The following is a 14,552-nucleotide window of genomic DNA, read 5'->3' as shown; positions in this document are numbered from 1 at the left end:
GGTGATGTTGTGGAACATGATTGACATGTCGCGTGTGCCAATTAGTGGCGAAGACCTGACCGTTCTTTTGGATACTGAACAGGGATTGGCTGATTTCCTCTGCAAGCCACATCCGCCTGCCGGAGAACGCTCATTGGCTGGAGAATAATTAGGATTGCCGTGAATGCCGACGTAAAATTAGCACCAATATTTAAACCAAATATGCCAATTGACCGTTAATAGCAGTTTTACAAAAGCATACAACTCTGAGGCAATTAGTTCAACAATTTATTATAAGAGATTCACAATCGCAAAGCTCAAGCTCTCAAATAACATGACAGTTGGGTAATTTCGTCGGTTCAACTACACTTTAGGTAGTAACATCGGCGCAAAAGAATAAACTGTACAGTGGGCTGGCGACCTCTAGTGGAAACAACCTTAAGCATGCCTACTGTTGCGGCAGGGTGACCATTGACCACTTCGCTTAATTCCATTCCATTCCACGCCCGTGTGAACGCTGATATCATACATTTTTATACAGTGCTGATATCTCAAATCTGACCACAACAAGGGATAACATGGGGAACAGTTGGATAAAACGATTGTATCTATGTAAGCCATGGAGTTATCGGCAAAACAAATTATGTAATGCCCTCTGGTATGGCCCTCATGCAGAAAACAAATCCCAAAACAGTGATTATTCACACGTTATACTTTTGAACAAATAAGTCCAGTTTTTATTGTTTGTGGTATATGTTAATGCAGCAGTGGCCTGAAACATTGATAAATAAAAACACTGACAAAGAAGTGTAATCTATTTTTCTTCGGGTAAGGACCTCGTATTATCCTGGAGACATTTTGAAGAAACACTAAACAAATCACCCCCATCATCATCACCAGTCCACACATTCGATATTCCTTGACCCATGTCCATACGCGATAGAATTATCCTCTTTTATTAAAAAAGCTGACTCATCCTGGAGAGGCCGTTCTAGGACCGCCGCGGGCCCCCTCAGGAGTAACTAGACGTTTTGCTTCCCACGTCGTCCTCCTGCGAACCCATGCTCTGGAAAGGGGACAAGCAGAGGTCTGGGGTTAGGGTCAGTTTGGGGGTTAGGGTCAGAGGTTAGGGGTTAGGGTTCAGCTCCATGTGCCGTCTTTGACTCCTTGGGTGGGTGTATTTCAACAGGTGGGCAGTTTGATAGGAAAAAGGTGTCTATGGGTGACAGGACAGAAGATATAGGAAACTCTAGGGTGTTGGAATTTGTATGTTAGTCTTTTTCCATTTTTTTCTAAACTGGGATTTGGTTAATGCTATACTGGTTTATGTTTGATATGAATGCTCCCTCCACCATGTATTCTTGTTTGAAGGTTATTTATTTTGTAACTTTTGTTAGAATTTGTTGTCCTCATAGGATGCATTCACTCTAAACCCCTAAAATGGTTAGGGTGGGTGGTTGGATGCGTGAATAGTTAGTATGAGAGGGGTGAATTTAGAACTAAAATCTTACAATAACAATGACGTTTACCAACTTTTTACCCACCTTTTGGACAAACTGTGGATTTACTGTGATTTCTTGATCCATCGACTTTAGCTTCTCATCCAGCTCTATGCACTTCAGCATCTGGGGAGGAAATAGCAATCATGTCTCGTTCCCAGCAGCGAAGTAATTTACATTAGATTACATTGATTTAAAAAGGGATGAGGAAATTGAGTCCCTTTACCTCTTGGTCGATTTTGTGAAGCATTGCCGGATTGTTATATTTTTCAGGGTTGTCGTGGAAGCAAACCATGCCATCCTTCTGGTTAATGCTGGCATAGATCTCCCCGTCTTCAATCTTCATGCAAAGGAACCCAAGGAAGACACATTGATTAGATACAACAAACAGTAGCTCTCTCAAGCTCCTGACAAACACAATTATTAGTGATGGGCAGTATTTTGGGATATTCTCCTATATGGTATAACATTTACTGTTCTACACTAGTAAACTATAGGTAGATAAATTATTTATCCCAGAAAGGAAATTCAAGAGAATATTCAAGTATGGTAAACATAAGTAAGTACTACTAGTAGTAGACAGTACCCAACCTGATTTATATACTGTAAAAAGCATTGCTTGTGTAGTGTATGAAGAGTGTTTATGCCCTTCAGGTGTTATTGCAATAAAATTATGTCAATACGTACGAGATGTGTAGTAAATGTGTGTTACATAAGTGCTCTACTCACCATGTGCAAGACGTATTTCTCTGCCTCCTGGGGACCTGACAGCTGCACTCGACTCGCCATGTCTTGTAAGGACAGCGTCAGGAAGGTCTGCGGATACCAGATAGAAGAACCCCAAAGAATGTTGCTTATTTTTTTGGTTTCAAATTCACGAGTACATTAAGCAGAATGTAGCCAGGAGACCATCCTGCACACCTGACCTCAAATTCTCAAGATTACTCGTTTCAGTCTTGAACTCTAGGCGCCCACAGAATAACAAAACATGCGACACCATCAAGGTGTGCTGTTCTGAAAGGCGAAAAGGTATTTTCCACCGAGAAACTCTTCTAGTACATACGTTGGTTCTTGTTCAATAGTTGAATGAATCAAGTCAATTTCTGCAATAATGGCTGTGAGAGACGCCATTAATGTTTTGCCAGCGGCGGCCTGCCCGAGTCCCTGCCTGATTGGCCCCCGATTTCATCATTAGTTCTGGATATCGATGTAGACGGCTAGAGGTCCAGACCGATTCGTGTAGCGAAACACAAGTCAAGCTCACGTGGTCAGGATGGTCTCCAGGCGAGGACATATTTGGGCACAAAAGCAAAATCCCAGGTATTCAATAACAAGACAAACACCTTGGTAAGCCTCTGGATGTTCTTCTTGTAGACGGAGGAGAGGCACTGTTTGACCAGGCCCGTGTTGTTGTCTCTGGTGAACGTCTCGCCGTGTTTGCTGACCAGATTCCGCAGCTCTGCGGGGTTGTTGGTGGCGTAGACCTGGGCTAGCTCGTGGTACGCGTTGCTCAGAGGCTAGGACACAGAGGGCAGGGAGGCTTTAGGAGATCCACATGAATTGAAGCACATGTTGTCCACCTTTGATTGGTCAGGTTATTGGATTTTTTTTTTCAGTATAATTTCATAACCTATTTTTGTTGATGTCCAATTTTGTTCTTGAGTAAGTCGTGATTTATGAACATGTATTCCTGTCTATATTGGAAATCCAACCAAACAACATAAGGGATGAGAAAGATGGATTCTTAATCTGGCAAAAAAAATGTAACTGGCTGGCTACAAAGAAATTGAGAACACACCAATTGTGAACGTCCCAGGGGCGCCTTGGCTCCCAGCAGCCTCCATTGGGACTTATTCAATTAAACACAACAAGACCTAGAATCAAGCCTTCCGACCTGCGTCGTCTTTCTAGAACACAATATAAAGCGGGTGTCTGTTCTGCAACCCGCTTTATATATATTAAGGGCTGCGTCATAACTGAGTTGGACCAAGATTGGATCTGAAACCCCCTAACTTACTCCAAACAGCACCTCCAAAACAGAGTGGAATTTCAGTCAACCAAGATTAGCTTCGGTTGACTAGAGCCCTTATATGTTCACAGTCACAATGACACAACATATAGTTTTATAAACGTATATAAAACAACAACATCTAAATCATGCAATAACTGAAAAAACGAATCAATTGATAAATCTAAATGATGAATCCATCTATTCTTCGTCCATCAATCCGTACACACCTTGATGAACCGGCCGACGATCTGAGAGGTGTATTTGGGGAGCTGCTGTACTTTCCCATGCAGGATGAGGGAGACCAGGATGTACTTCTTGTAAGCCTCCAGCATGATATGGCTGACAGCCATGGCGGGAGTGGTAATCGCCTGGACGGGAGGTAGGGGAGAGTCGCAAAACGGATGAGACAAACACTACAAGGACATAATACGTGTGCAAAAAACAACAATTAGGGTCGTGGGAGATACCGCAAATGATTCTGTGTCTGCAACTTCAAAAAGCCTTGTGGTGGCTGGACCTAAACATTCTGTACATAATTAACACGCCATTGTTTTGCATGACTTTCTTTTAAGAGCAGAGTTGAAACTCTGCTTCTTTTGGTTTATATTCTTCTGAATGAGGAAAAGTAGCCACGGCTACATTAGCAAAGTTGACTCTGTTGCAGCGTGCATTTGTTCCACCACAGTCTACAGAAACAACGTTTTGGGATAAAAGTTTACAGGCAGGTATATAGAGTGAACGTCCAAAAGAGATGGGTACCTGTTCATAAAAATACAGTGCTCTTTCAAAGTTTTTCAGCCCTGTGTAGATCATGCCACCGTAGTAGTAGTAACATAGAAAGTGCTTTGCGTCGTAGGCCCCGTTCTCCTTGCAGATGTCCATCATGTCCAGCTCCAGGAAGGGGAGCACAGGCTTGAAACACTTTGCCAACAAGCACAGCTTCAGAGAGACACATAGATAGGGAATATGTTAGCATTTTAATAGTCCAACATAACACACTTGAGATACATAGCATAAGTCTCAATGGCCGACGAGCTGAGATTTAGGTGAACATAGACTGAAATCATCAACATTTATTTATTTTCTCGCACACAAACACAAACAAATCTCAGAGGTCCTTTAGCAGATCATAGAAACATTTGTGCCGTTTCGTTTGTGTAAGGACACAAAATAGGCATCAAAAACAATTTCAGTTCTTCCAAGTAGGCCATTGAGAGGAACTTAAAAAAAAAGAAGGGCAATATAAACATAATAGGAGAAGAAAAATAGAGGACCAAAGCATAATAAAAAATATCATAGTGGCATTGAACACAGTGTTGTCAACGTACCTGGCACAGGTCAGCGTGGACGGAGGTAAGTTGGTTTGTGTTCATCTGCATTTTGTCTATTGCCTGTTTCAGGACTACCACGCCCCTCAGCGGCTGTGAGGAAGAGGAGGTCACAACTTGTTCTTAGAGAGGCTTCAAGTGATTGATGATGACTACAACATGCAGAGTCTACCAAGACTTAGGCAGTAGTCCACTTAGAAATGTGTGACAAGTTTTAAGGAAGAGGGAAAAGAAGACGAAATGTCTGGCAGAAATAACCCTCCCTAGAGTAAAGCTGGAGGATTTCAACACAAACGTGTGACAATCGCCAGATTTCATTGTCTATAAAACGTCATACAGCCATCACTTGAGTCAGTCTGGAGCCTGACTATTTTAAAGAAGCACAAATGTTCTTCTTTACCAACAACAACTTTAAAACAAATGCTACTATGTCAAACAAATTTGTTAGGTTGAATTATGTAGATTAACAAATACAATAGATGGCAAAAGGTATTCAATATTCATACATGTAGCATGCAAGTATGTATAGAAAAGCTGTACATTATGTAAAGATATATTGGTTCTGTATCCACACATAGGCTCTCCATTAGTCCATGCAGGCTTACCTGTTTCCGTTCTACTAGGGCATTTGTTAACTGGTGGCAAAGACCAGCAACTGGAAGAGAAGAATCAAAGGGAGAATAAATCTAAGTAATTCAACATAACTGGCAACACCAGCAACTGAATAATGAGCTTTTTTTTTTAATGAGCAACAACTTCCCAGAGAGATTCTACTGAAGTTAAAATAACCGTAGTTGCAAGGGTAACACAACATCAACACCAGCAAAGGAATTTCAGAAGCATTATTTGACCATGGTAACCTCTGGGGTCAGGTTAGGTGAGTGCTCTGTCTCAAACTGACTGTCCTTACATTTGAACGAGGGGCAGGTATTAACCAGTATTAATTACAGTGAGTGACTCTGTGGATACATCTTAACAGGATTATGTTCATGAATCGATAATTACAGTACTGCTTCGCCACAAGATAGGGCTGTGGTAAAGATAGTTCCTTTTACAAGAGAAACATTCAATTTAGGGTTGGGAAATTGTTGTGGCATGGGGTCTTGATTCCCAGCCGAAAAAGCCCTTGGTATGATCCCATTATGTCCTGAATCAAGTATGCTTCAAAAACACTTACGCAAGTGTTTTGAAGATCCTACATCGGTCTGCTGCGTGCAAAAATACCTAATAGTGACATTACGTAAATTGTACTCCTCTAAATTGACAGGAGGCTGTTGTAGTCTCCTAACTTTCATTCGACATCAGTGCTTGTATAGCATCTAGCTGGACAATTTAGCTTTTACCTCAACGGTGACATATTCATAGTTTTGGGAACAGGAATGCCAATTTTCCCCTATGAGACTAATAGAGTACGATCTAAGCTTTTATGGGTAGGTGACCTACAAGTGTCTGTTGCATATCTGACGTGTTCTCCATTGCAGGTACTGATGAAGAGCTGAACTTGGGAGAAGAGCGTCTCAAAATCAGGGATGTTTGGCATGGAGAACTTCACAAATCTACAGAAGCAAGTCAAGAAAACACAAACATTATAAAGGATGAAATGTCACTGGCCAGCATCCAAAAAGAAGGAAGAATGGTTAAAAGGCAAAAAGGGTACAAGTTATCTGCAAATAGACATCTATGTCACAAGATATACATTCCCATCAAATCAAACAAAATTTGGCTAGACACAACAGCTGTATTCACATTTGACACATTTAATAAATGAAATCTGAACAGGAGTCTACAACGGTTAACACTTCCTACCTCAAAGGAATTCCGAATTCATAGCGCACAGTAAATGGAGATTTAATTGGCTAGTAAACTGTGTCACTATTTGACGTGGAAACACACCCTGGATTACAAACTAACCAAGAAAGCATAGCATGACGTTCAATTACTCTAAAACATATTTATACAAAATTATGAAATTCCAAAAATTAAACAGACTTAAATAAGTTGGATCCTGAAGGGACACAAAGCACAGACTGTCAAGAAAAAAACACAACCCCTACTCTCTTTCCTGATGATCCATCATAGACATTGGAATTGAAGCATGCATTTATTACTTATATCCTATTGCTTTTCTAGACTAATCCCTGTTTGGGGGCGAAACGAAAGGATAGTTTAATGGATCCCCTAGCCTATCTGTAGCATGACAACATAATTTAAAACACATTGTACGGTTTTCATTTTTAAGTCTGCTTTAAGTTGATAGTGTGTATTTATGTTTTAATGTGACCATGTAGTAATGTGTGTAGCTTTTATTTATTTGAATGGGAGCTACGTCAAAGATTCCTGATCCATCCCCTATGTATCCAATACATCAAATAATTCCAAATGCGAAATGAATGCGAGCAAGTCAGACATTGATAAAAGTATCTCTTAACTCACAGCACAGCCAGCACTCCCAGGGAGTGGTCCTGGATGTCCAAAGCCCCCAGTACCGTGTCCAGGTGGGACAGGTTCTTGGCCAGTAGCTCCCCGCTCTTGTTGATCAACTCGCATAGTTGAGTCATCTGGCCTAGAGGGCAAAATAAGAAGGACAGTTTTGAATCAAAACAAGTCATTGTCAAAGTTCAAAGTTACTACGACGTGGTGCTTTTATTAAAATACATACTCTTCACTAGTATGATTACATTTGTAGAATCCCAATAACAGAATGTTCATTGTAGACCGTTCGAGCCCTTTTGCATTTAACGTCTAACTAAGACTTTATTATCAAGATCATTTTTTGTTTCACAAAAAATGTTTGAAACTTATCGATGAATAAATCCTGACAGAATAATTTTGGCACTGCCTTATACTAGCGGACTACCGTCATAAAATCGCACGGTGAGGGCTACTGTCAAGGCCTTGAACACATTAGCGAAACATCTAGGTTGACGAAAGAGACTTCAGTCCAATTATATCACTTGATCTGTCCTTTCAGCCAATCACGTCCGACCATGGCGGGACTACAAGTAGACAGTCCCTGGAAATATTTCTTACATCAATAACCAAAAGTGCGATTTTAAGCTATTATCAACTTAGCTGTGGGGTTTTAACGTATCTCGGGCGCGCAGGTACAAAAACGTACCAACTCGAGCTACTTTGGTTAAGTATTGTTGCATGGAAAGGTTATTTACAATATGTGTTTACATGATAAAGCAAAAGAAGGATCTGTCCAGCTATCGACAAGGCATTGGTTAGCATATGCGCGCTAGCTAGCTGAGAGTTAAGGCTGATATGGAAAACTCGTATCAGTTTAGTCCACTGTACCTTGAGCAGACAGCTGCCGCACATTGTTCACAAACTGCTCCAAAGCTGAAGCCATTATTTCATCAGTCCAAAATGGAGGTAATACGCACTGCTTTTCATTCAAATGTCAGAAATAACTCCGTCCGGACTGAGGCAGGGTGGCACACAGCCGCCACTGATGAATGATATATCGCGAGATTGTCGAAAGAGCACAAGATACAACGAGATTTACCAATCGATAGTAGGATTCTTAAAGAGAATATTTTATTTTGTGTGGTTCTCTACATTATCATAATCAATCCAAACACATTTCTAATAAAATCCATTGTAAATAATACATATTATATGTTTGACATACAGCGTGCAAATGGGATATTTCCCAAGACGTAAATATAAATAAAACACACCGGAAGTGACGAAGGAGTGGTAGGATTCCAAAGATAGTGTACGACCGAGATGATCAGTCTGCTCCGGATGTATTTTCAGACCCGGCGATGGTTGAGGTCTCGAAAGGGTCAATGCTCTCGTTTAGTTACAACGTCTTCACTTCAACCGGATTGTACAATTTGTCCTTATGTGGAGTTCCCTTTATCCGGCTCTGGTTGTACTACGTAATACACTATCCAGTCGCATTGTAGAACACGTGTACATGGTTAGTTAAATCTGAGCAAGGGACTTTGCATTAGAGTTATACAATTTTTCTTTTACTTTTTTTTCTTAGAAGCGAAGTCCATGCCCAATGTGAAATGGGGCAAAGCCTTCTTGACCTGCAGCTCAATAACCTGCTAGCCTCCCAGCGAACGGGGGGACCACAACAGCCCTACGTCCAGAAAGCAGTATTGGTACTAGACTGTGTGGAATGCCACCACAAATAATAACGCAATCCAGACATTTTGTTCATCTTGCACCACAATCGTGGTGCAATACTGTTTTGTATCCAGCCTTGCATCCCAGTCAGAGGGTTTACTGGTTTGGTAAATTGCTAGATACCGAACGAGAAAACTGTGCACAACAATGCCAGCGCTTCTCATTGTGCAGCGGATAGCGCTTGGCAGGCGGACGCTGTCACTCCTTAGCAATAATCCGTTCAAGTGGATTTCCGCAAACATGTCGTCGAGCTCATCTGGTGGTAAGAGACTGCGCGTTCTTGTTGACATGGACGGGGTTTTGGCGGACTTCGAGGGGGGCTTCCTGAAGAAGTACCGCGCCAAGTACCCCGACGAGCCCTACATCACGTTAGAGGACCGACGGGGCTTTTGGGTTTCGTCGCAATACGGACAACTGAGGAGTGACCTGTGTGTAAGTCACCATGACAGCCCCTTACCGGTTAAACCTAAATACCATTGGATATGTCGTAAATTGCCTTGGGGAAAGCTTTTTGTAATGTCAATAAGTATTGTGTCAAATGTTAGTCCATGCGATCAATTGCATTATTTATAGGCCTGCTTACAATATTCATACTCATGTATGTATTCGAGCACATCTGGTTACTTCCACTGAGGGTCCATAGTACACTTGTGGTTGATAAGAATGTGTTTTATAGGAGAAGGCCATTAGTATCTGGGAGTCCAAGGACTTCTTCATAGAGCTGGACCCGCTGCCTGGTGGGCTGGGGGCTGTCAAGGAGATGGCCAAGATGGAGAAGTAGGTCACATGCGCAGCCTATATATGTACAGTATTATAGTCATTATTATGTTCAGACTTTCCTCCAAAGCAACATGCACACAATGTTGTAGATGCATGCTATAAATAGGCAGTATAGGAGCTGGGCTGCTTGCCTAAATAGTTGCCAATACAGTTGAGTAGACTATGGCCATTGGGGTTTGAACCAAGAGCTTGGATTCAACACCCTAGAAGGTAACATCCAAGTGAACATGTCGTAAAAGATTGGCTTTACCTATATGTCTAACGAAGTTATTCAAAATGTGAACATAAATGTTAATATTACAAAGTAAGTAAAAGCAGTTTACATATAGTTTTAGTTTTCTTTGTGTGGGGATGGTATCCGGTCAGGCTTGGGGGGAATGGTCATTCTTAAGATAGGGACAAGGTGGGGGGGGAAACAGCCCCTGTAGGGCAGGACTGCTGGAGACCCATGTGGCCTTTGACACTGCTATGCATTTCACCTTGTAAATCGCCTATACAGTCTATGACCCCTCCCTCCCTCCCTACAGGCTATGATATTTATTAAAGAATTATATATCCTTATCCTATCAATAATAGTATACACCTTAGACACATTTATTTGTCAAATTCCGGCAGGAATCTTTTAGAATGGTCTCTATGAAGGTAATTACACTGCTGACATTGTTGTCAACAACAATAATGATAATACTTTTAATAATATATTTCATTTTAATAACGAATCTTGTTTGCTCCCATTTTTCTCCCCAGCACAGATGTCTTTCTATGCACCAGTCCCATTAAACATTACCATCACTGCCCATACGAGAAGGTAAGCTCTAAGAATAATGTCACTAAAGTTTCAATACCTACAACCCTTAAAATATATCTAATTTATAGGTTGTTGAGTAGCTAGGTAGGTTACTGCTGTAGCAAATTATTTAGAAAAAAACATACATACTTAAACATATAAATGTGGTGTGTGTCCCCGTCCGTCCCATCCAGTACGCGTGGGTGGAGAGGCATTTAGGCCCAGACTTTCTGGAGCATGTCATCCTTACCACAGACAAAACTGTTGTGGCCGCAGATCTGCTGATAGATGACAGGCCAGACATCGTTGGTGAGTGTGTATATTGTCAATACGCATGTACATTTTTGCATTTACATTTCTACCACTCTTGGCTGGCGAGTTTATTGAGGTTGACCGTACGACTTAATTTCTTTGTATTTGTGCCACGTTGGTTGTTTTAATGTCAATTTAAAATGCTCTCACACACTTTGATTACATTTCTGCTTTAATTGTACAATGTAAAGTTTTGTTTGTTTTTGAGCTGGTTTGCTGGGGGGGGGGGGGGGGGGGGGTGTCTGTGGGAGTCTGTCGGGGATCGGTCGTTGGGCTGCGATACTTTTATTCCCACCCCATTTGGGTTGGAAACTAAGGTCTGGCAGGGAGGAGGATGAGAACAGGATGAAGCTGAATGCACAAATGGATCATCTCCTCATGAGTCGCGGGCGGGTAAAGACAGATGTTTGGCAGGGAGGGTGATTAATAGCAGGACAAAGGTGAGCCATATTTATAGTCTGGCTATTAATACACTCCTCAAAAATGCCTTCCTGCTCCCAACAGGTGTGGAGACGGGGCCGGTGTGGGAACACGTCCTGTTCACCGCCTGCCACAACAAGCACCACGCCCTGAGCCCCGACCAGCGCCGCCTCCTCTCCTGGGCGGACGACTGGAGGGCAATCCTGGACAGCAAGAGGCAGTGAGGAGGTAGCACCAGTACTAATAGCTCACCCTAACCCTTTCCTGGACAGCAAGAGGCAGTGAGGGGCCAGCACCAGTGCTAGAAGTTAACCCTAACCCTATCCCAGACAGCAAGAGGCAGTGAACAATAGCACCAGTACTAGTTGCCACCAGTCGTGCACTCATGATTACTTCCTGTTTACTGTTGCATCATAACAACAAATTGTAGGTCAGGTTAATAATAATGTGGAATGACACGAGATCGCTGTTGTTGTTCTCCACCACTACATTTCAATCATCCACCACAAGGTGAAGCAAAAACAATGAAGGAAAGATTGATGTGATGGCAATTCAATACTTAAACCGGCATGGTCCAAAGTGTTTCAATGCAAGGATCAAATTGTCAGAATGTATTTTACTTATTTTAATCCATTTGTTGAGGGCATGCACGTTTTGCCATACAAAACAAAAAAATATTTAATATCCCAGTACTCGCTCATACACATTTACACTTTAGCATCGCATATTTTACATGAGTTAATAGTAAACAGAGGTTTGGACAGAATTATGGACATAACCATATGTATGTACGTACGTATGTGTCTCCTTTTAATATGATTAACCTACCTTCTGGAACTAGCCTAATATGTTTGTGGCAAGGTTATCAACTCAAATTACTTCTTTCAGTATCACAGTTTTGTGTGTGCACTCAACTTTTTATCTTCTTTTATTATTGGTTTTGCTTTGAAATATGAATCTTTGCGAATGGACCTATAATGCATGTCGGCACCTTTTTAATGTGTTTTGATTTTAATGTAAATCTTTCAAACTGTATTTTTCAGGGGCATATTTTCAGGGTCACATACTGTATTTGTTCAGCTAAACTGATAGCATATGCTAGACCCTGGTATTTATTTTGTTTCACTTGGTTCTGTAAAGAGTAAAAGCTGTGCTCTATTTTACAACTGTTACAACAATGCTCCTCGTTACCGTCATAATCTGTTCTCCATTCAATCCTCTTGGTTTTTCCTCTTGCGATCTAGTTATCGCACGTCACACTGTAATGTGCATCAAAGCAGGGGTAGGGTTACTTACACCATACCATTTAGGAAACAAACGCCTGTTGGTGTGTGTAGTTCCATGCGATTTGTTTCCGTAGCTGTTTGAAGGTTCCCGTGCGGCTGAACCAGGGCCTGCTTGCATCAACCACAGGGTGCTGCCTATTGTGTTTTACCTTTAATTTTAATTTTAATTTTACATACAATGAATGTCTCCTGCTTTCTGGTGCTAAGAACAACCAAATTTGCAATATCCTTCCCTGTGACACACAGTGAGAGCTTCTTGATGTTTGGGTAAGACCATCACAACCATGCAAACAGGTCAATAAAGTGGTCTTCAATCATTCAACTTCTGTTCTTTGTTTTTTGTATGCAATTCTAGAGTTAGACTTTTTCTGAAATATCAAACAATGCAACTTGGTTAGTTGTAACTGCAACTAACCCACAAGTTCATAAACAATTGTTTATCAAGGGTATTCATGTGGGGGTCGCTGTTGCTTTTCTTTAAGCAGTTACAACTATTCTATTCAAAAAAGACTATTAAACCCCAGAAGGGAAACTGGAAGCCTTTACATACAAACTATAAAATATTTAAATCAAAATAACAAAGTAGCAGTCGAAAACCGTGCTTATTAAAAAATCCTGACTGCTGCTGGTGCAAAACTAAAGTTCAGAATCTCTGACAACCATATGACATAACAGGCCTCCTGTTACTGTTGGTCTTTATGAGACACTAAAAACCATAGGCCAAGGATTATCAACATCATGCCTATTCTCTGCTCAGTGATCACTTGCTTTATTATTTTTTTACTTTGTCCTTTAAAAATCTTTTGCCTTGGTGCGGTAGGCATGACGCTCCTCAACGCTAGCAAACAGTTGTGTTGCTAGCTACCAAGCTCGTTAGGCCAGGCCGAGCCGGGCAGAGTCAGAGTAGGATATGTTTTGAGACTCTCATAAGAGCCTGGGAGTTGCAGCACAGGATAGTTTGTAATGAACTTTTAGAAATATTTTAAAAACTCACTAAAGACAATATTATAATTGCATATTATCAGCCACCGGAATAAAATATGTATGTGCATTAAAGCAAGCAAGGACTGCGGTCAAGCCAACCGACTCATCAAGATCGGCGGTCAAGCCAGCCGACTCAGTTTTTTGCCGTACCTGTATATACTAGCCATTACGGTAATAGCGTCTCAGAACTAGTTTCAAATAAAAGCATTCGTCGGGTACATACAAAAAGACAATACTATCAAAGGAAGTGTACGGCCGTTGTGGTATTTACTTTCAAAATAAAAGCCAACCAAACATTCCAATATGAGACATATTACATATGATTTTGGATTGGTTTGAAAATAAAGTTTCAAAATAAAATTCAACCAAAGTTTCCGATATGAGACATATTACCTATGAATTTGGATTCCATTTAAAAGAAAATGCCCTGTTATTCCAGGCACATTTCACTTCAGGGTTATAGTTCAGGACCATGGGGTCACGCAAAAGGTTTCAGAACATTCTGATGTGGAGTTTCAAAATAAAAGCAAACCAAGGTTTCCAATATGAGACATATTACATATGATTTTGGACAGGGCATTTTCTTTTAAATCGAATCCAAAATCATATGTAATATGTCTCATATTGGATATTTTGGTGGGCTTTTATTTTGAAACTCCACATCAGAATGTTCTGAAACTTCTTGTGTGACCCCAGGGGGTCTTGAACTATAACCCTGAAGTGAAATGAGCATGGAATAACAGGGCATTTTCTTTTAAATTGAATCCAAAATCATTTGTAATATGTCTCAGATTGGAATGTTTGGTGGGCTTTTATTTTGAAAGTAAATACCACAACGGCCGTACACTTCCTTTGATAGTATTTGCTTTTATTGACTGTTTTTTTGTATGTACCCGACGAATGCTTTTACTTTAAACTAGTTCTGAGACGCTATTACCTTAATGGCTAGTATATACAGGTCGGGCCTACGGCAAAAAACTGGGTCGGCTGGCTTGACCGCCGATCTCGATGAGTCGGCTG

At 41.1% G+C, this 14,552-nt stretch overlaps 2 protein-coding genes across 2 annotated transcripts; one reads left to right on the top strand and one right to left on the bottom strand.

Moving 5' to 3' along the window:
• Positions 1–235: 235 nt before the first annotated feature.
• On the bottom strand, positions 236–8,311 carry cops3 (COP9 signalosome subunit 3). Its single transcript, XM_056576529.1, has 12 exons — positions 8,118–8,311; positions 7,251–7,380; positions 6,261–6,373; positions 5,423–5,472; positions 4,818–4,910; positions 4,249–4,428; positions 3,717–3,857; positions 2,822–2,995; positions 2,208–2,294; positions 1,705–1,818; positions 1,524–1,604; positions 236–1,045 (listed from the first exon to the last, which is right to left on the bottom strand). Exons 1-12 carry the CDS (start codon positions 8,170–8,172, stop codon positions 992–994), a joined length of 1,272 nt encoding a protein of 423 aa, XP_056432504.1. The 5' UTR covers positions 8,173–8,311; the 3' UTR covers positions 236–991.
• A 216-nt stretch (positions 8,312–8,527) lies between these two features.
• LOC130370958 (5'(3')-deoxyribonucleotidase, mitochondrial-like) lies at positions 8,528–12,891 on the top strand. The gene is made up of 5 exons (XM_056576530.1): positions 8,528–9,395; positions 9,640–9,740; positions 10,491–10,551; positions 10,725–10,839; positions 11,347–12,891. The coding sequence occupies exons 1-5, from the start codon at positions 9,111–9,113 to the stop codon at positions 11,484–11,486; spliced, it is 702 nt and encodes a 233-aa protein (XP_056432505.1). The 5' UTR covers positions 8,528–9,110; the 3' UTR covers positions 11,487–12,891.
• The last annotated feature ends 1,661 nt before the right edge of the window (positions 12,892–14,552 follow it).

The sequence above is a fragment of the Gadus chalcogrammus genome, chromosome 18 (genome assembly GCF_026213295.1).
Source record: "Gadus chalcogrammus isolate NIFS_2021 chromosome 18, NIFS_Gcha_1.0, whole genome shotgun sequence".
In the NCBI taxonomy this organism is placed as follows: domain Eukaryota; kingdom Metazoa; phylum Chordata; class Actinopteri; order Gadiformes; family Gadidae; genus Gadus; species Gadus chalcogrammus.
Note: the sequence above shows the minus strand (reverse complement) of the source record. Positions and strands in the feature narration are given on the sequence as shown.

Excerpts from the sequence above, each read along its gene's own strand:
- cops3 (XM_056576529.1), bottom strand. The coding sequence starts at position 8,172 with ATGGCTTCAGCTTTGGAGCAGTTTGTGAACAATGTGCGGCAGCTGTCT. Across the intron at positions 7,381-8,117 it reads GCGGCAGCTGTCTGCTCAAG|GCCAGATGACTCAACTATGC; the intron begins GTACAGTGGACT and ends TTTGCCCTCTAG. Across the intron at positions 6,374-7,250 it reads CTGGGAGTGCTGGCTGTGCT|ATTTGTGAAGTTCTCCATGC; the intron begins GTGAGTTAAGAG and ends TTGCTTCTGTAG.
- LOC130370958 (XM_056576530.1), top strand. The coding sequence starts at position 9,111 with ATGCCAGCGCTTCTCATTGTGCAGCGGATAGCGCTTGGCAGGCGGACG. Across the intron at positions 9,396-9,639 it reads AACTGAGGAGTGACCTGTGT|GAGAAGGCCATTAGTATCTG; the intron begins GTAAGTCACCAT and ends TGTGTTTTATAG. Across the intron at positions 9,741-10,490 it reads GAGATGGCCAAGATGGAGAA|CACAGATGTCTTTCTATGCA; the intron begins GTAGGTCACATG and ends TTTTCTCCCCAG.